Raw genomic sequence first — 19,078 nt, 5'->3', positions numbered from 1 at the left:
CCTGACTCTTTACTACTGTTTAAAATGGAAAAGATGAGAAAACATCAGTGGATATCTCTTATAATCCTAGTTAGAAAATGTTTTCCGGAAAACAGCCTCTTGTGACAAACCAAGGTTACATCAGGACCCAAGTCTACCTTTTTTTTTATATAGAGGGGGGCATTAGAGGACCCAGAACTCAAGATGATGTACAGATAAAAATCCTAGAAGAATAAAGGCTCTCCTCACACCAGAGGGACTAAAACTCAAGTTTATATTGTATATTTTTAAGTTTATCAAAATGGTAATAAAAATACGTTTTTATGTATGTGTGCGCTGCATGTAAACAAACCCCATACGCGTACACACATAAGCCTCATTTAGTCGCTGTTTTCAACCTGTTCTGTTCTTGTCCTCTAAGGTTTCCATCCTGTCCTCGTTCGAGAGCCGCCTGATGCAGCTGGAGAACTCCATCATCCCAGTCCACAAGCAGACGGAGAACCTGCAGAGACTGCAGGAGAACGTGGACAAAACTCTTTACTGCTTGGACCACGTCATCAGTTACTACCATGTGGCCAAAGACACCGACAGGATCATCAGAGAGGGGTGAGGATTATTAGCTCCACCTTTAAATTATGCTGTTTACAGTTATTGAGACATGATGTATTTGTTTTATACCCAGACCTTCAGGCAGGCTTGATGAGTACCTCGTCTGCATTGCAAAGATCCAGAAAGCTGTGGAATACTTTCAGGACAACAATCCTGACAGCCCTGAACTCAACACAGTGGTAAAGTATCTGGATTTATGTCTTTATATAAGTCTCTGAAATGCTGTCCTTGTTGATTTTTTCCAGCACAGAGGAATTTTTTTTGGAGCATCTGCATTGCATCCACACATGGTTTAAAAATACTTTTTAAAAGATGAAACGATTTGGAATCCGGTTGAAGTTTTTTACAGGAATGGGCTTTTACGAAAAATCCTGAATCTAAAGCATTTTGATTAGGTCTGCAACTAACAATTATTTCCCTACTCGATTAATCAGTCAATAATTTTTTGAAATAATCGATTAATAATTCTATAGCCAAAGATTCTTTAAAGAAGACTTTTTATGAAATTAAACCAGATGAAACTCAAACCTTTCCCCTTGAGGAGTTCTAGATAGAGCATATTGACAGACAAAATATATATTTTTAAATCATGAATACAAAATGCTGATATATTATTTTTTTTTTTTACAATTATGGTATAATTACTGCTCTAGATGGGTCACTCTGTCAGCTAATTGCATGTTTTAGAGTTTCCTTACTCCATTTAATGATTAGTTCTTTACTAAAGTTGTTGATGATTATTATTTCAATAATCCATTAATCTGATTACCGTAATAGTTTCAGCCCTAATTTTAATTTTTTTTTTTTCAGATTTCTATTAAAATCAATTTACATATTTGTAATTAATTTAAAGGGGAATTCAATATAACACTTATAGGGGTTTCTTTAACAATTTGTAGATGTTGATGGCTGTAGGCAAGAAGGATCTCCTGTAGTTATCTGTCTCACAGCAAATCTGCACAAGCCTCTGATTGAAGACTCTTTGCTTTAGATTTTCTTTTTTTTCTCCCTTTCTTCATAGAATAGAGTATTTGAAAATAGGTTAAATTCTTACATATTCATACATAAATACATAAAGTCTGGCGACACTAAAAATGTTTGAGTAGCAGGGGTAAAATGTACTATTTCTATTAAAAAAGACAAAGATTTAATAGTGAACATTGCAAAATGTATAATAAATATAGGAAAAATTTAGATTTTCTTTTCCAAAGGAAAAGTAGAAATAAAAAACCCCTGACCTCCTTTGTCCATCTCCGTTTAAACCTTAATGACACATTTTTATTTAAACCAAGACAAATCTTTCTGCTCTGATTAAGCTGTGTTGTTTTTTTCTCTGCAGAAAGCTCGCTTTGAAAAAGGTAAAGAGCTTCTGGAGGCGGAGTTTCGGAGCCTCTTGTCCCGCTATAGTAAACCCGTTCCCCCCGTCCTTATCTTGGACGCCATTACTGTGGATGAAGAAATTGATTTGCAGGAAGAGGTGGTTCTGGAGCACCTGCCTGAAGCTGTGCTGCAGGACATCATCTGTATTTCCAGCTGGCTGGTGGAATACGGACGCAATCAGGGTATGGATGCCTGCTTTCTCATATTACCTCCCCATCAGGTCTCCTCTCTTTTTTTTTTTTTTTATTAGATTTACTCATTTAGAGGATTGATTCAGTTGCTCTTTCTTTCTATCACGAGATAACAGAGGTTATATAATGTTTTCTTGCCTTAATATAAATGTATTTTTTGAGCAACTGTGATTAAACATCCCTCATTGCCTGTGGAGTTCTAATGGACGTGAATTAGATCCAGTCCTGTTCTCTGTAACGTCCCTCTTGCTCAAGAGATACTGAGAAGTTTCATTTTCTTGACTGATGAACAGCAGAGAGACTCATCGAGATATTTTTAGCTTCCGCATTTCATTATAACATCCATCAAAATATGTTTCATTACAAAAACATGTTCCTGGTCATACGCTGTAACACATTTATTACAATCCCCCCAGATGATTGGGAAGAAAAGTTATTAAACGTTAATGGTTTAATTCCATTTAGTTCAATGGCTTTTTTCAGCAAGCCTTAGTGTGGTATGTTTTCTCAGCATTGGCTGCTTTATCTCATCACTTATCGTATCTCATCACATCTTAAAAAAGGTTTCTAGATTTTACACCTAAAAATAAGAGTTTGACACCAGTTAAACAGCTAGTTCGCTGAATAACATACAAATCTCTGACTGTGAAGCTGGAAGTACCCGAAGGTTTCCATCGGGGGGCACCATAGAGCCATGGAGCGTGCTCAGAGAGAGTGGAGAGTGCCCAGCATGAGGGTTTCCTGTGTGAAATAGAGAAAATAACTCCAGTTAAAACAACAACAAACATAAGATACACAGAAGCAGTGAAGGGAGTTAAAGGACAGGAGAAACGAATCAAGCACAGAATCAGGTACAAAAGCAAAATAAAAGAAGAGGAAAGAGAAAATAGTTTCACTCCAACAGTAGAGAAACTCATTTCACTAATAGCATATGTCATCAGCTGCACAGACCAAGCCAAGCATGAGATGGAGACAATCAGGATCATTGCCTGAAGAGCTGAAAAGGTTTTGGGGTGCAAAGAAGTTAGTTGGGAAAAACATTGTTACCGTACATGTTTGGAGGTGGAGGGAAGAACAGGAGCATCTGGAACATAAACAGTTTAAGATATTATTAATAATAAATACTAATTTCCATCCATCCATCCATCCATCCATCCATCCATCCATCCATCCATCCATCCATTTTTTCTGACACGCTTAATCCCAAGTGGGGTGGCGAGGGGTGCTGGTTCCTATCTCCAGCTGTCTACGGGCAAGAGGAGTGGTTCACCCTGGACAGGTCGCCAGTCCATCGCTGGGCAAAATAGAGACAAACAGGACAAACAACCATTCACACGCACACTAAGGAGAATATTAGAGAAGCCAATTAACCTAACAGACATGTTTCTGGACTGAGGGAGGAAGCCGGAGTACCCAGAGAGAACCCATGCATGCTCAGGGAGACCATGCAGAAAGACCCCAGGCCGGGAATCAAACCCGGAACCTTCTTGCTGCAAAGCAGCAGTGTTACCCACTAATAGATAAATAGATAAAGATATAGGAAATTGGGTTATTAAAATATGGATATAAAGTAAAGTAGATCAATATATAGGTAATTTTTTTTCCACATTCCATACTGGCAGGTGGCGGTAATTCACTTTCAAATTGTTTGCCAACCGCCATTAAACTTCAAAAAAGAAGAACTGCAGTTAGAATACCTTAAGAGTGTCAACAACAGCTCCAGGGCTATTAAAAGGATGCTAATTGCTGTTTTCAGGTAGAATGAGCCACCAAACCAGGAAGACTGAGCTGACCGAGCTTCCCAATATGCAGCTTTTTCTTAGCAATTGATGTACTCTGTCATGTCTTGTGATTTTAGCAGCTATTTGAAATAAAATTAGTGTTTTCTAGGTATGTAGCAGAGACGTTATCATTATTCCCATAGGATTAGAAGCTTCATAGTTATTTTTAATTGATATTTTAAAGATGCATATTAATGTCAACAATCATAGTTGCGTCCCCTTAAGCAGCAGCTGTATTTAAGAGAAACACCAACCTTTATGACTGCAAATCTAACAGGGATCAGGTGAGAGTCGGGGTTCTCCCTCAGCTAAGTTGTATATTAATGAAGTGATTGTTAAGGAATTTGTTGAAAACAGCTTTTTTCAGCTAGGTTGGAACACAGCAGCAATGCTTCCCACTCTGATCATTCCTACTTTCTCTGTGTTAAGACCAACATCCCAGATTATATATTGTTGCAGCAGGTAATTTTCTGCATGCTACGGATTTGTACCTCATGTTTTAGTTTAGAACCAACCTTGGCAGGTGGAGAGGTGATGCTTCTTGGTTGAGAGACGTGACTCATATCAAGCAGGTTGTTTAGATTAAAACTGCTTTTAAAAAACGAAAAATCTGTCATGTCCACTTAGTATCTTTAAATTTTTTCTCTCTCTCTTACTTTTGTTTTTCATGAATTATTTCCTGATATGAGCCAAAGTTATCATTTAATTTAATTTCAGTTCAGTTTATTTATTTAGAGCCAATTCATAACACATGTCATCTTAAGGCACATTACAGAGACAATTAATTAATAATACAGTCAGATGGGTTCAAAGTTTTCTATCTTAAGGAAAACCGGCTGATTGGATTAACTTATTGACTCGACAGCAATCCCTCGCACAAAGCATTGTTGTAGCGACAGTGGAGAGAAAAAAACTCCTTTTCAACAGGAAGAAATCTTCAGCAGAACCGGGCTAAGTGTGAGTGGCCATTTGCCGAGGCCGACTGGGGTTCAAGGAGACAGAAGCAGACATAAAGAAATGAGCAAAGATACAAAAGTAACTGTGGCCCCTGTCCAGGAAAGGCGTAGCTTGGCAGATGAGCTTAGTGCCAGTTTCAATATAGGAGGATAAAAGAGAGCATTTAGTCACAGTCAGAGAAACAGATTACACTGACAAACAGGCCAAACTTCAACATTTAGAAACAAAGGTGTTGATGGAAGCTGGTGTCTCACTCCGGGATGGTGTTCCATCCAAACAGGCACAGAGCAGATGACGTTACTATGATGACGAAAGGCAGAGAGAGCCTAAAGATACAGTTTCTGCAGAACAGCAGAATAAAGACAGAATGAAGCAGAATGACAAAAGTGGTCCCTATGTTCTCCAGCAGTCTAAGCCTATAGCAGCATAACTTCTGAGTAGCTCAGGATAACCTGAGCTACTCTAACTATAAGCTTTACCAAAAAGGAAAATTTTAATACTAGCCTTAAAAGTTGGCAGAGTGTCTGCCTCACGGACTAAAATGGTATCCCTCTACTTGTGTGAGAGAGCAGCTGCATAGAAAAGAGGGCATGAGCTGTGTTGATTATGACTAAGAAGCTTCATCTGAGGATTTTCACTCAATAAGGAATTTACAGTCTGTATTATAGTAGCAGTGATGCAATCTTCATCATTGTCTTCTTGTGTCTTGCGTAGATTTCATGACCGTCTACTTCCAGATCCGATCCAGCCAGTTGGATCGCTCCATTAAAGGCCTAAAGGAACATTTCCGCAAGAACAGCGCCTCATCTGGTATCCTGTACTCACCGGCCGTCCAAACCAAACGCAAGGACACGCCCACCAAAAAGGCTCCGAAAAGGCCAGGTCAGCAGCAGACAGACCTCCTTCCAAACACGATTCTGTTAACCTTCCACCCCACTCAACCTTTACAGCTTCTATTCTACAGAGAAATGTATCAAACATGTCTGAATGGGTGAATGAGGATGCTTGCATTCAGTGTGTTTGTTGGTTTCCATTAAACCACATTATCCTCCATCTTTCCAAATGGTGTCATTTGAAATGCTCTAACCACCCTTCATCCTTTCCTCCTCCATAATCCCTGTGCTGTGATGACAGTCTACATCCCAGGTAAAGACAAAGCTTTCCGTGTGCGTTGTGCTCGCTTCTGTCTGGTTCATGCGGCGTAGCAGAGCAGACCAATTAATCCGTTTGTTCAGATTTAGTTGGTTAGTTTTCAGTATGTTGACCTTCAGCTTCACGGCGGGGTTCAACGACAATCAGTGGCTGTAGAGGTGGAGCTGATTAAAAATAATAAGCTCCATGCTGCGGATTGTTACTGCTTCACCCAGATGACCTCATAAACTCCATCTACTACACCTTCATCAGACCCTTAAAAGGCTCCATTTTCAGACACAAGAAAACAGAACCGTTCTGTATTGATCTCTGCTGACGCTCTGAAACTGAAGGCTGTGTAGATTTCATTGGGTTGTGGTGCTTTGTGTAATTAGAGCTTGTTAACTGAGTCCGCACACAAGCTGTCTGTCAGCAGATAACAGGAAGAAAAAAGACTATGGAAGGTGACTGATGGACTGTTCTGTTTATAAACAGGGAAACAATGAGACAGGATGTATGAATATTTCAGCCTTCCATCAGTTATATTTAAGCAAAGGTAAATGAAGTCATACAGAAAATATTTAGTTGTTTTTCGACTGGTAAACTATTATTATATGAAGTTTTCTCTTGTTTTTTTATAAGGCACAGATGAGCTTCAGTTATAAATGTTAAAGGAATCTATAGGCCCTCAGCACTTAATCAGCTTCCCACCGAAGGTTTGAAGTAATTTTGCTTAGGAAAGGTTAAAAGGAAGTAAACTTGGTAGAAGTCTAATCGGTCGCACCCGATCTTCTCTCTTTAAATACATTTAGTTTTTCACAATATAATGAAACATGTTTTCTATTTCTTCTCCATTTGCGACTACTGCTCGTCTTTATTGACTAAAGCTGGTGTAAAGTTAGGTTTTATAAGGTATATCTTGGTACTTGAATTTAAAGTATTCAGGTACTCCTTTGGAAGAGCAACATTACTAAGATTAATATGGATATTAACAGCTCTGTTTTGAGTGCATTTTAAAACAGACACAAGTACCTTACTGCAGGGGCAGGACTCCATAATGTTCGCAATCGATACAGGAAATTAAATTAATTAAAGGTATAGTGGAGGATGTTCTTTTTTGGGGTGGATCCTCTAAATAAGCGGTCCTCCTAATTGTCAATCATTCTGGTGATATGTGTATGTCAGGCCGTCCTACGTGCTCTTTCCGATTTTCACTTACCGGTTGTGAGTCTGACATAGTGGAAAAATTGCAAATCTTCTTTTAGAAAGTGAGCTTGTACGAGCGATGCAAACAGCAACATTTAAACAGAGCGTGCACAAGGAGAAATGGGCTCGTGCACGCTCTCACACTTATTTGATAGGCGTTCCCTCGCAGAAGCAGGTACAGGGTTGTGCATGTGCATTTTATTTTTTAAGAGGAGAGGGCCGGTCTTTTTAAAAATTCATGAAAATCCTCCACTATACATACCTTAAGTTATGATAAACACACTTACTGTTGGTTTACGTTTGTCATCCACCAATGTCAGGATTAGGATTATCCCTCAGGAGGCTATAAACTGAAGACATATATGTGATTTTTTTGTGTTTGACAGAACTTTATTGGGAAAATCTTAGGCAAGTTAACAAAGAATATTTCTTAATTATATCCTCAAACACTAATTGGGGTAATTTGTGTGAAAAAAGCTTAAAATTATAGTATAAATTAGAAATTTGGACATTTGGAGTTAAAAGGATTTAACTAAAATTGTTTAAAAATGTAATGAGCACCTCTGTTATGTTTGATAAAAACGGCGGCACCTTGCTTGTTATAGATCGGGGGTGTTAATTTTGACTTTTTCTTTACACCTAAAGCTCATGTATCGAATGCGCTACTAATTGAGCTACCACTAGATGGTGCTATGTCAGGCGTAAACCTCAATGCTACTTGTTTCAGGTCACATTGACACAATGGTGTTCTTGAGATTATAATAGAAATTAATTGGTAGCTCTAAATTATACAGCAGCTATTAGCTGTTCTTAAAATGATTTGCGAATAATTAATATACTTGATCAGGTGTATTTTCTGCATTCAAAGATGAAAAAGGAAAATTATGAGGCAGTCTGTGCAGACTGCCATTTTAATAAGCATTTAGAAATGCTGTATGGCTGTTGTTGGGGGCAAAATAAAAAAAAAAAACATAACTTGTATGTAGTTAAATGGTGTCTTTATCACAGAATAACCAGATTGTTCTCTGTTAAGCTCTGGAGGTTGATTCTTTGAAATCCCGTTGGGTTTTTCTGTTAAGCCTTGCAGTTAAAATGTGTTTTCTGGTCACTTGATCAGGGCCTTAATGATGGAGGCGTCAAAGGTTTTACTTCCTTTTTGTAATCTCCCCTAGACGACCTCGATTTTAATGTAGAGTAGGAGTACTTGTCTTTGGCCTTATTCATATTCCTTTATTCTCCCACTTTGTTTCTGTCGGACCAGAAGTCCTGCTCTGTGGTTCTGAATGTGAACGTTGTTTGACTGAAACCGTCAAACATTAAAGGAAACAACGCTGTGATGTTGTCATCGTTTATCTGCCGCTGTTACCACAGCCTTGGCGGTCTTTACTGGCGTGGCGACTTGACCTAAACACCTAAACATCTGTCCACAGCTCTTTGCTGCAGACTAGATGTGTTTGTGTGTGAGGAGACCCCCTCCAGCGTCTACTGCCATCAGTGCTTGTTGAGGTCGGCATGCTGTTGGACATGACTCCAAAGCCATGTCTCTGTGTTTGCGTTGGACGCATGAGTGATGTTGCTGATGTTCTAACCAGCTCTGTACGGCTCGCTGCCAAATGTGCCACACGCTCACTAACCAGCTCACAAACATCACATTTAGTTCTTAACCTGTTAAAAATGTTCCATTTGTGACTCTTCAGGCTGTATAAGTGATAAGAATGATGCTGTGTATGAATAATGTACCTAACCTGTGTGTTTTCTTCCATGACCCTGGCACTGTGTGTCTCAGCACAGCTGTCCTGTCGGTGCTTTAGTTTGTCTGGTTGTTTTGTTGTGTAGTTGGGGTGGTGGGCTGCTCCCACCCTCTGCTGGCTGCCTCATGGTGGAGGGATGTGCTGTCTGCTTTTCAACATTCACCTCCTAGTTCTCCTATCTTTTCTTCTCCTCCCTTACTGGTTTCTTGGCTGTCTGGACCGTGCTGCACCCCCTCCTCTCCTCTGGACTCTGTCTCTGTTTATGGGACCAGGGACCATTCGCAAGGCTCAGAACCTTCTGAAACAGTACTCACAGCATGGGCTCGATGGGAAAAAGGGGGGCTCTAACCTGACTCCTTTGGAAGGTAAAGCATCTCGGTCTTCTCTCCTGTCTTTGTTTTCCGTCTGCAGCTATTTCAATCACACAGAAAAAAAAAAGCCAATCAAAAAATCTCTGAAAGCCAGAGGAGCCTAAAAATCAAACGGTCTTATGGTTTGTGTTTTTCAAAAACTGCCTTGTTTGATTTAAGATTACACCTGGAGACACGTTTCCATTGTTGGGAAGCCCGTCAACTCTGTAAACATCTGAAATTTGAACGCAAGAATATTTAGATCGGATTATCCGAGTTCACTTAGCATGATACCTCGAGGTCTTCCTCATACAGGAGTGCTTTCTGATCTCCACAATCTGGTAAAATGTCAGTAGTTTTCTGCAAATTATCACATCCTCATTTACTGTAAAGCAATCCCTTAATACCTTGTCTGCACCACCTGTAAGCAATAGCAAGTCTAATGTTCAACAATATTTTTATCTTTTAGAAAATTGACAACTATAATTGATATCTGCATCTCAAAGCTTTCTCAATAAAACTAATTAGTGAATCTTTTCTAAATGCAGTGCAAAGGCACATTGTTTGCGATTTTTAAGGGTATAATACAAATTATAACCAACAGCTACCCTCAGTCTCCCAAGAACAAAAAAAACGTTGGGTGCAATTTGGAGGCATGTGTGCTTCTTTTTGCACAATGTCCCCAATCCATAATAATATGTGTAGTAATTGTTAGTGATTATCCCTCCTTTAAGAGCCCTGTTCAGATTGGAATTGATTGATAAATTATTTATATTGAATTTATATTTAAATTGAAATTGACCTAATGATAATGGTATGAGGTTTTAACTTGGTACTGCTTCTGATTTGCTGCCCAAAATAATCTATATGTCATCAATGCACTAATACAGTGCAAAAACTATAATAACCAAGTTAATTCAAAAATAATTATTTTACTTTTCTGATATTTACAGAAATTCACCCTGTTCTGCTTTGGATACTGATTGTATCGCTTGAAATGAATCTTTACCTCATTTGGCCCATTTTATTTAATTGTTACTCTTCCTCTAATTCATTTTTAGATTTTAAAAAAGGTCCAGTGATCTAAAGAAACAATCGCACCCATAACCGCTGCTAATATTACATATAAGTTTCTTTGCTTCTTTTTTTTGTTTTATCTGAAACTAGAAACTTCAATTCCCATTCCCATTGCAAGTCCCTTTTAATCATCAGTGTAACCATAAGCACATGTTAGAGGTCAATTAAAAATCTATTATTGATTTTTTTTTTAAACTATAATAATTAAAACACCATATTTATTAGTATTTACATACTTTGTATTTGTGTATATCCTTCTATATATTATAATAATCCCAAACAGATGCTGTATCTACAGATGATTAAAGGTCACAGTTTTTTGTTGACGTAACACAGTGAGGTTTTCGCATAATAAAGCAGCAGTGGAAACGTGTATCAGGTTGTGATTTTTAAAACTGTGAGATCAAACTGAAGTTGTTGTGAAACTTGAAGGCTTTTCTGTTTCATAGTTAAACACACTCACTGATTTAGACTACATGAACTCGCCCCCCACATTAGCCTTCAATGGGTGTCCCCTGCTTCTTTTCTGGTTCTGTATTCTGGTGCTTGGTGGCGGTCGGCACAGTTGATCCAGGGTCAGGTTTACCCCCTCCCCCCCACAGCCTGGTCATAGCCCAGAGGGTTTTGACTAGTCTTACTGCTACCCCCACCCACCAGGTTACGATAATGACCTCCGGGTCAAACTCCACTCTGATGCTCTGAACGAGAAGCACGCCGCCACAGGTGAGTGCTGGGAAAACTGGGGGGAAAGAAACACAGCAGGCTCTCCTTGGGTTAAATAGCTCAGGTTTTGTTTGAAATATGAGGTGTAAATTCAGCCTGCAGATGCAATACGTAATCTTACTGCACCAAACACAATCCCTTAACACAGAGCTCCATCAATTCTGATCCACAACTTATTTCTTTATTTTTTTCTTCCAAAAAAAGGCAGACCTGCTCCAATTTAGAGCAATGATTCTCCTGGTTTTCTGAAGGTCTTTGAAGGACTTTTTTCTTTATTTAAACAGGTAACCGAGTATAACATTATGATAAGGAAAATAATAAACATTTAGAAATATCCCAAAAATGATTGATCAAAGGACTCATATTCTGTCCTTAAAGCGTACAATAACAATAACTACAAAAACAGTTGTATAAAATCCAATTAAATCCAAATTCTTTTAAACTCCACCTGTTTTAGTTCACCTTATGTACCTCCACTATAAAATCGTCAATAAATAATAAAGATAATGACATACTATTAATATAAAAAAAAAAATTATATAAAGCCAAAAAGTAGCAATATTGATAATATAGAAAATATTAACCAAACAATTAATGTTAGTAATTTTATGTATTTTAGGATGGTTCAATTTTTTTCTTGCAATGAAAAATACCGATATGAGTGTTCAGAATGATAACACTATATGCGGTTTTCTTTCTTCTTCTGCTCATCAATATTACCATTATCATCCTAACCGATTCATCAAATATTTATTTTTCTGATGGCAATTTAAATTTTTTAGGAGCTAGAAATGATCTGAATAGAATAATTCAGAGTTCTGTCTGTTAGACTCTTAACCCTGGTATTTTCTAGATTAGATGGGAACCAGTTGGGGGTTTTTTTTTCTCGTAAAAGGCAGCTAGTGAAAATAGAGAAGATGCTATTTAAAATAGATTTTTAGGCCAAGTTTTTCTTCCTTATGAACTTTGGTAACTTTGGTCAGAGTCTGTTTCCAAGGTAACAAAAATACCTTTCGTGGAAAGAAAAAGTTCTGTCATGGATTTTAAATCAAACAAAAAAAAATAAAAACTACAAAGACTATCAGAAATCTGATCCTTTTTTGGAAGAAAAACATGAAGTAAAAAAAACAGGAGGCTAAGATGTTTGCTTTGTCCTGTAAAGCACAGGTTTTACAGCACTGTTTTTTTTTTATTTTCCCCTCTCAGGGAAAGATGATGTCCTGGACATTGAGATCGACTCGTACATCCACTGCATCAGTGCCTTTGTTAAGCTGGCTCAGAGCGAGTACGCCCTTCTGACAGAAATTATCCCTGAGCATCACCAAAAGAAGACCTTCGACTCCCTGATTCAGGTCAGACACACTGAGATCTCATCTTCTCAGTGCAGGTTTGGTAACTTTTAGGAGGACATAAAATGTTCCTGGTTAAATCAGAGAACTGAAATTAAATAAGTAAGTAAGTATTTATTGCCCTTTTTAGAGAAGCAGACACAAAATGCATCACAGAGATAAAAACCTTAGAAAATATAAAAGCATCCAAAATATAAAAAAGTATATTCAAATAAATAATACTTTAAGTGATAAAATTCAATCAGGTAGGCCAAATTCTGTCCTAGACTTTGCCGAAAGGTTTATATGGCAGCACATTTGCAGGATTGGAAAACAAAAAGAGATTTAAAAACACCAGGTTTTATGAGCTTCTCTGTTTTTAAAGTAAATCTGTTCACCCTAAGAGCAGTTTTTCCAGATGAAAAAGCCAGAAGTATGAAATCCACTTGTTTCTGATACATTACAGACTAATTAGGGACCAAACATGGCATAATTAAACGTCAAAACAAGTTTTACTGGTCATTAAAGGTGATTAAATAGAAAAAAAAAATTCTAGAGATTTTTTTAAAGCATATTATTAGTTGTCCTGAGTTGTAGCATTTTATTAGAAGCCTCGCCTTTAAAAGACTGTTTGTTATTTTTTATTTGATAAACTATTGATATATCAATGGTTACTTCAATAGTACCTCTTTCTCTGTCATCTGTCCACAGGAAGCACTGGACAACCTTATGATGGAGGGAGACAACATTGTGTCTGCGGCCCGCCGGGCCATCATGCGTCATGACTACTCGGCAGTGCTCACCATTTTCCCCATCCTCAGACACCTGAAGATGAACAAGTCTGAGTTTGACTCGACGCTGCAGGTTGGACCTCTGTGGCCTTCTTTTTCTCACACGGCAGGAAAAGTCGTTGTGTTGCTCCTGTTTGAATATTTGTCCGTTGCTCTGTTTTTCAGGGAACGGCTGCTAGCACGAAAAACAAGTTGCCTACTCTCATTACATCCATGGAGACAATTGGAGCCAAAGCGCTGGAGGAGTTTGCAGACAGCATCAAGGCATGACTATGGGATTATATCTATATAATCCATATTTCCTGATTTAGTGATCAGTTAATCTTTACTTGCTGCCCTTTGGTTTCCCAACCCCAGAATGATCCTGATAAAGAGTACAACATGCCCAAAGATGGAACAGTCCATGAGCTGACCAGCAACGTGAGTCATGTTTGTTTTCTAGGCTGCTGCATTTCTCCTGCTCATTCAGACTCATTTAGAAGCTCTTAGCAGATTTATATGTAAATGCTATCATCTAACCAATGATTAGTCCCAATTCTGCTCCAACAGTGAGGCCAAAATAGGACTCTAAACACGCTCCATTATTGAAACCATCGTAATCTTCTGTAATAATGTTACTTTCCTGACTGATCACTGCTTCATGAAGCTGCACCTGTACTTTTCTTTTTCTCTCTGCAGGCCATCCTGTTTCTGCAGCAGCTGCTCGACTTTCACGAGACAGCCGGAGCCATGTTGGCATCCCAAGGTACCGTCACCGTGGCGACAAGAAACGGCTCAATGTCTTTCATTTTCCTGCTTTGCTAAAACCAGGGAACACTGTGCTGGAAGGTTTTTGGGTGATGATGTTTTTCTCTGCAGAGTCTGTTTTTATAAAGCAAAGTAAAGCATTTAAGTCCAGTTATAAAGATTTAAAAACCTATTAATATTTTTTTTTATATCAGTGTTTTTATTACAATCTTTAACCTCTTTAAGTCCATCTTAGTTTATTTTTTTCGCCACATGATCCCCATAAAGGTATCTTTCAGTAAATTTCTTTTTAATAACCTTTTAAACCCCCAGATTCATTTACGAATAAAAAGAGCAAATGGAGTTTATTATTTTTTTTTCTTTGCTTATCAAACATTTCTTATACTGACATTTCAAAGCATTTCAATAATTTGTTACTAGCAAAGCTTAAAAAATGTTTAATCTGATTAATAAAAAAAGAAAATAACCCATCTAACTAAATAAGAGTCTCAGGTTGGTAGTCGGAGAGAGATGGATGATTTAACCCATCACAGAGATTCAACAAAGCAACTCAATTCCATATTTTGAATTCTTATCTTAGCCATATTCACAGTGAATGCACATTTTGTAGAAATAAAAACAGACAGCAGAGGTTTAGCTTCTCTCCTCAAACGCCTGTCTTTGTTCTGAACAGTTTGACAGTCTGCTTTCCTGGTTTCTGCTTGTTTTTACTGACTGCTGCTGCCTCATAATTCTCTCAGGAAATGGTGGAAATGTTTCTCTTTAAACCCCCTCTACCTCGCTGATGGCTGCTTGCTTTCCCTGCTCTAACAGATCTCTTCTAACCTTGTTGGTCTTGCCTCTTTTTCTGTCTCTTCTTTTGCCTTGCCTCGGTCCTTTTAGTTCTGGGGGACACTTACAATATCCCTCTAGACCCCCGAGGTAAGCTGGAGACCGTGTTTGTTTGTGTGTGAGTGTTTTCTGTCTTCACTCTGATTCTTCTTCTGTGCTTTCTAAGCGATTATTGGCTCTGAAACTGTTAGTTAAATTAATCTTCTGTTTTTTTTTTGTTTTTTTTTCCAGAGACAAGTTCAGCTAGCAGCTCCACCTCAGACTTCAACAAACGGCTCCTGAGCTCCTATATCTGTAAGGCCAAACGCCCAACTGTCTATTGTGCGTCTGTTCTTCTGCTAACTGATAACTGTTCTTTTTCTCACAGGTAAAGTTTTGGGAAACCTGCAGTTGAACCTCCTCAGTAAATCCAAAGTTTACGAGGACTCTGCTCTGAGCGCGATTTTCCTGCACAACAACTACAACTACATTCTCAAATCGCTGGAGAAGTTAGCATCTGTCCCACCTCTCTGTCTCAGCCTGATTTGCTAGATATTTTTCATTTCATCATCAACATGTGAACGTTTGCTCCTTTCACGGCTGCAGGTCGGAGCTGATCCAGTTGGTCAATGTTACTCAGAGGAAAGCAGAGAATTCCTACAGAGAGCTGATGAAACAGCAGATCGATGCGTATCAGCGCAGGTAAATCCTGGGTGAAGGGTCCAAACTGTTGACATTTTTTCACACCTTTTGACATCCTACTGAAAGCTGTTCTTTGTGCTGCAGCTGGCAGAAGGTCCTGGACAACCTGACGGACAGAAACATGCCTGTTTTCCAACCCGGTGCCAAGGTCTGGACTTAATTATGCAGACATGTGTGATCTGTTACTTTGAATCTTTAGCACAATTTCCACCTAAAATTTTGCATCAGCGTCATAACTTGATAGAAACACCTTACAGGTGATATTAGTTTTATAATTTAAGTGAAATAATCTCTTCTAATCACTATATTAGGTAATATAAACAGCATAATCTTTTTGTTTTGTACAAGCAAGTTTCTTATAAAAGGCACTAGATTAAAATTCAAGCACTAGGTTCCACAAATGCACTATAAAAGTATAAATAAGCAAGAGATTTAAGGGCAGAAAACACAGAATCCGACAGAAAATCATGTTGGACGAGGTCGTGACGTTTAGCGCTTAATGGGGGTGACCACACCTGACACGATTTTACCCAAGGGGGCTGCGTAGCTCTGACTGAGATAGACCCCAGGTCTATTTTAGTCTGACTACATATCAATTCAGTGGTAATTTCATGGGTCTAACAGAACAAGAGACGCGGTTACAAAGTAAAACGCATCTGTTTGGGGGAAATACAAAGTAAAATCAGTTAATTGCATGGGGAAAGAGTCCGTTTTTGAGGTCACATAGAACAAATATAGCAAGCACGACAGAGTGGTCCAAAAGCCTTAAATGAAACATTAAAAAAAGCATACTTTATCCATGATAGGAGTTCGCCTGGCATAAAGGAAGGACAGAAAGTGGAGTTTGTCAATATCCTCATAAAAAAATAACTTCAGAAAGGAGAAGAAACAGATTTATTAAAATAGGGTTCCCGGTCGAGCCTCACAAAAAACAAAATAACTTGGAGCAGGTAGATCAGGTAATCGCGGCGCATCTCTCTCACCTCTTTATGAAAAAAGAAAGTAAAACGTCAAACTTCTCAGATCTCTCTGAGAATCAACTCTCACTGTCTCTGTCAGCATATAAATCCCCCCCACTGCGTGTATTGCTGTGTTTTTCTTTTCTTTAGACATAGATCTCATGATGTTTTTAATATAGGCATAGTAACATTCTGTTCTGGTTTGGAAGGCTTCTCAGACTAATTAAGTGGGACTTTGCTTCATAGGTTGTGCTTTTTTTATTTTATTATTTTTTAGAACTTTTCGTAAGCTGTCCCAAATCAAATTTGGGAAATTATTTTAATTTGTGTAACCTATAGTACAGAGAGAAAAGTGAAAAAAATCTGCACAGATCTGCCCATCCTGCCTAGACGGAGCCTTTCTACGTAATCATTGTGACATGGAAAAAAAAATAGGATCGGAGATTAAAAAGTCTAACTTAGCTGGTGTGTTTTGGCCTTTATTCATCATTCCTGGACATTTAACTATTTATAGGTAGACTGGAGGAGGAGGCACTGTTTGCTCTTTTTCTCTGAAAATTATGTCCTTTAGATTTTTATCATTTTAAATATAATGAAAAAAAATCAATATTCTGCTTAGCAGAATGAAACAAAAACACAACTCTGAAATAATTTATAATAATTTATAATTTATAATGAAATAAATTATTCGACAACAAAATTGTTGCCCCCGCATGCTCCCTGCATTGTTTTGAGCATTTTAAGGTAGAATTCCGTCACCGTCTCATGCCATGGTGTCCTACCTTCAGCAATGACACATTCAGAAGCTAATGAATGGAAATCAGAATAAGCTGTGCTCTAAGTTAAGGAAGGAGCGCCCACACCCCCATATTGCACCAGTCGTTTTGGTTGCTGGGACACTAAAGGAAGCTCTGAACTTTTAGAAATGGGGTTTAAATGAAAAACATAACATCTGTGCTTTTAAAGACACTGTGAGCCTCAATCAATCATTATTTTACAGATCAAAGAAATTTCATGATACAGATTTGATATGATGGAAAGTGAAGAATATCAGAAAAAACCTGTTAGGATGAAAACTTTGAGAGCGATTCATTAAAGGTTTATATGTAACTCGATAATGTTTGATATCAATGTTATCTTTCAGCTGAGAGACAGGGAGCGACAGGCGATTAAAGACAAATTCAAGGTGAGCCACTGAAAAGGTGCACATTTGAAATCTGAAGAAATGAAAGCAGATTTTTAAGTGCAGTTGTTCCCTGCATCTGTCCAGGGCTTTAATGACGGATTGGAGGAGTTGTGTAAGATCCAGAAAGGCTGGGCCATCCCAGATAAGGAGCAGCGAGACACCATCCGACAGTCCCAGAAGAAAATAGTCTCTGATGCTTACAGAACTTTCTTGCAGAGGTAAAATTCGCCTAATTTATCTTCTCTGTCTTTTAGCTTAGCAGGATCCGTTAGCACACAGAAAATATATATATGTATGTATCATGACAAAAAAGTTCTCTCTCTTCTAATTAAAGGTAAAACAATGCACCCTGTTATCAGCCTGCTTTTAGAGACAGTTTTTCTTTACATCATTGCTTCGGTTTATTGAGCTCTAAGGTGTTTGTTTATGCAGACTTCTTCCTGTCAGGTTCCACTGTAGCATTTCAGTCCAGTTGAGGTTTAAACCTTGGTCCTTTACAGGAGATTCAAACCACTGGTTTGAGTTTTTACCAATGAATTTCATCTTTTTTTTTTCTTCTTACACATTGCTGTATTACATGGTCTACAAAGTCTGATATGAAGCTTCTGATGCTCCTTGAATTGGCTTCTCATGGCAGAACCCGTTTTACTCCCTCCATTTCTCCTGCAGATGCACCAATATCTCCTTCACCAAGAACCCTGAGAAGTATCACAAGTATCGGCCAGAGGAGGTGGAAGAGATGATCGAGAAGCTTTTCGACACGTCTGCCTGATGCACAGCTCCACCTGTCTTCCTCCCCCCGCTCAGAAACCCTCCCTCCTTCAGCCCCCTGGCACACCAATCTCCTCCCTCTATGAAGCTGAATGTTTTCTATCATCTATTTATCTAACTTTGCTTCTCTAATGTCATGTCTCTGATTAATAAACACTAAATCATCCTGGTTTATTAGTTTGGCTGATATGTTCATTACAGATAATTAAAACAAACAAATATGGAGACAGACAATGGAAAACATCCAGATGTTGTGCCCCTAATGAACATTCAACAATTAGAGAAACCCCACAGAGAGATCGCCTTCTAATAAGGTGAAGAGGCTGCAGACAGGAAGGCATTTGGACTGTTCAGTTCCACAGCTAACCAGCAGTGTGGCGCTAACAGACACGTCTCTGTGTTTTACACTCAGATAGGACGCCCGTCGCTATAATTCAAAATGCTTGTAAAAACTCGGTGTAGATATGCATTTAAGAAGGGAATTAAAAACATGTTTTATAAGAATAAAACTTAATAAGTATTTAAATGACTTCAGAAGGACAGAGATGTTTTCTGAACTCTCTTTATTGATTATAAACCAGTTACCAGTCAGTTATTGAGCTGCTTCTGGCATTTTTCTGGTTTGGTTCTGTTTTAAACTAACATATTT

At 38.3% G+C, this 19,078-nt stretch overlaps 1 protein-coding gene across 7 annotated transcripts in view; it reads left to right on the top strand.

Moving 5' to 3' along the window:
- The window catches only part of exoc7 (exocyst complex component 7), a 21,907-nt gene extending 3,296 nt beyond the window's left edge, over window positions 1-18,611 (top strand). The window contains exons 3-22 of one of the 7 annotated variants that reach the window (XM_015383529.1): window positions 401-585; window positions 662-767; window positions 1,928-2,150; window positions 5,612-5,779; window positions 6,032-6,043; window positions 9,258-9,350; window positions 11,070-11,135; window positions 12,342-12,487; window positions 13,175-13,327; window positions 13,420-13,518; window positions 13,612-13,674; window positions 13,933-13,999; window positions 14,884-14,922; window positions 15,064-15,126; window positions 15,200-15,320; window positions 15,418-15,513; window positions 15,598-15,661; window positions 17,617-17,658; window positions 17,743-17,876; window positions 18,328-18,611. In XM_015383529.1, coding sequence (XP_015239015.1) covers window positions 401-585; window positions 662-767; window positions 1,928-2,150; window positions 5,612-5,779; window positions 6,032-6,043; window positions 9,258-9,350; window positions 11,070-11,135; window positions 12,342-12,487; window positions 13,175-13,327; window positions 13,420-13,518; window positions 13,612-13,674; window positions 13,933-13,999; window positions 14,884-14,922; window positions 15,064-15,126; window positions 15,200-15,320; window positions 15,418-15,513; window positions 15,598-15,661; window positions 17,617-17,658; window positions 17,743-17,876; window positions 18,328-18,430 — 2,043 coding nt within the window. In that variant the 3' untranslated portion in view covers window positions 18,431-18,611. The remainder of the gene's footprint in view (window positions 1-400; window positions 586-661; window positions 768-1,927; window positions 2,151-5,611; window positions 5,780-6,031; window positions 6,044-9,257; window positions 9,351-11,069; window positions 11,136-12,341; window positions 12,488-13,174; window positions 13,328-13,419; window positions 13,519-13,611; window positions 13,675-13,932; window positions 14,000-14,883; window positions 14,923-15,063; window positions 15,127-15,199; window positions 15,321-15,417; window positions 15,514-15,597; window positions 15,662-17,616; window positions 17,659-17,742; window positions 17,877-18,327) is intronic. The other 6 variants (XM_015383525.1, XM_015383523.1, XM_015383527.1 and 3 more) reach the window with 6 other exon arrangements.
- Window positions 18,612-19,078: the final 467 nt, after the last annotated feature.

Source organism: Cyprinodon variegatus, unplaced genomic scaffold, assembly GCF_000732505.1.
Source record: "Cyprinodon variegatus isolate N-32 unplaced genomic scaffold, C_variegatus-1.0 Scaffold286, whole genome shotgun sequence".
NCBI lineage: Eukaryota > Metazoa > Chordata > Actinopteri > Cyprinodontiformes > Cyprinodontidae > Cyprinodon > Cyprinodon variegatus.
Note: the sequence above shows the minus strand (reverse complement) of the source record. Positions and strands in the feature narration are given on the sequence as shown.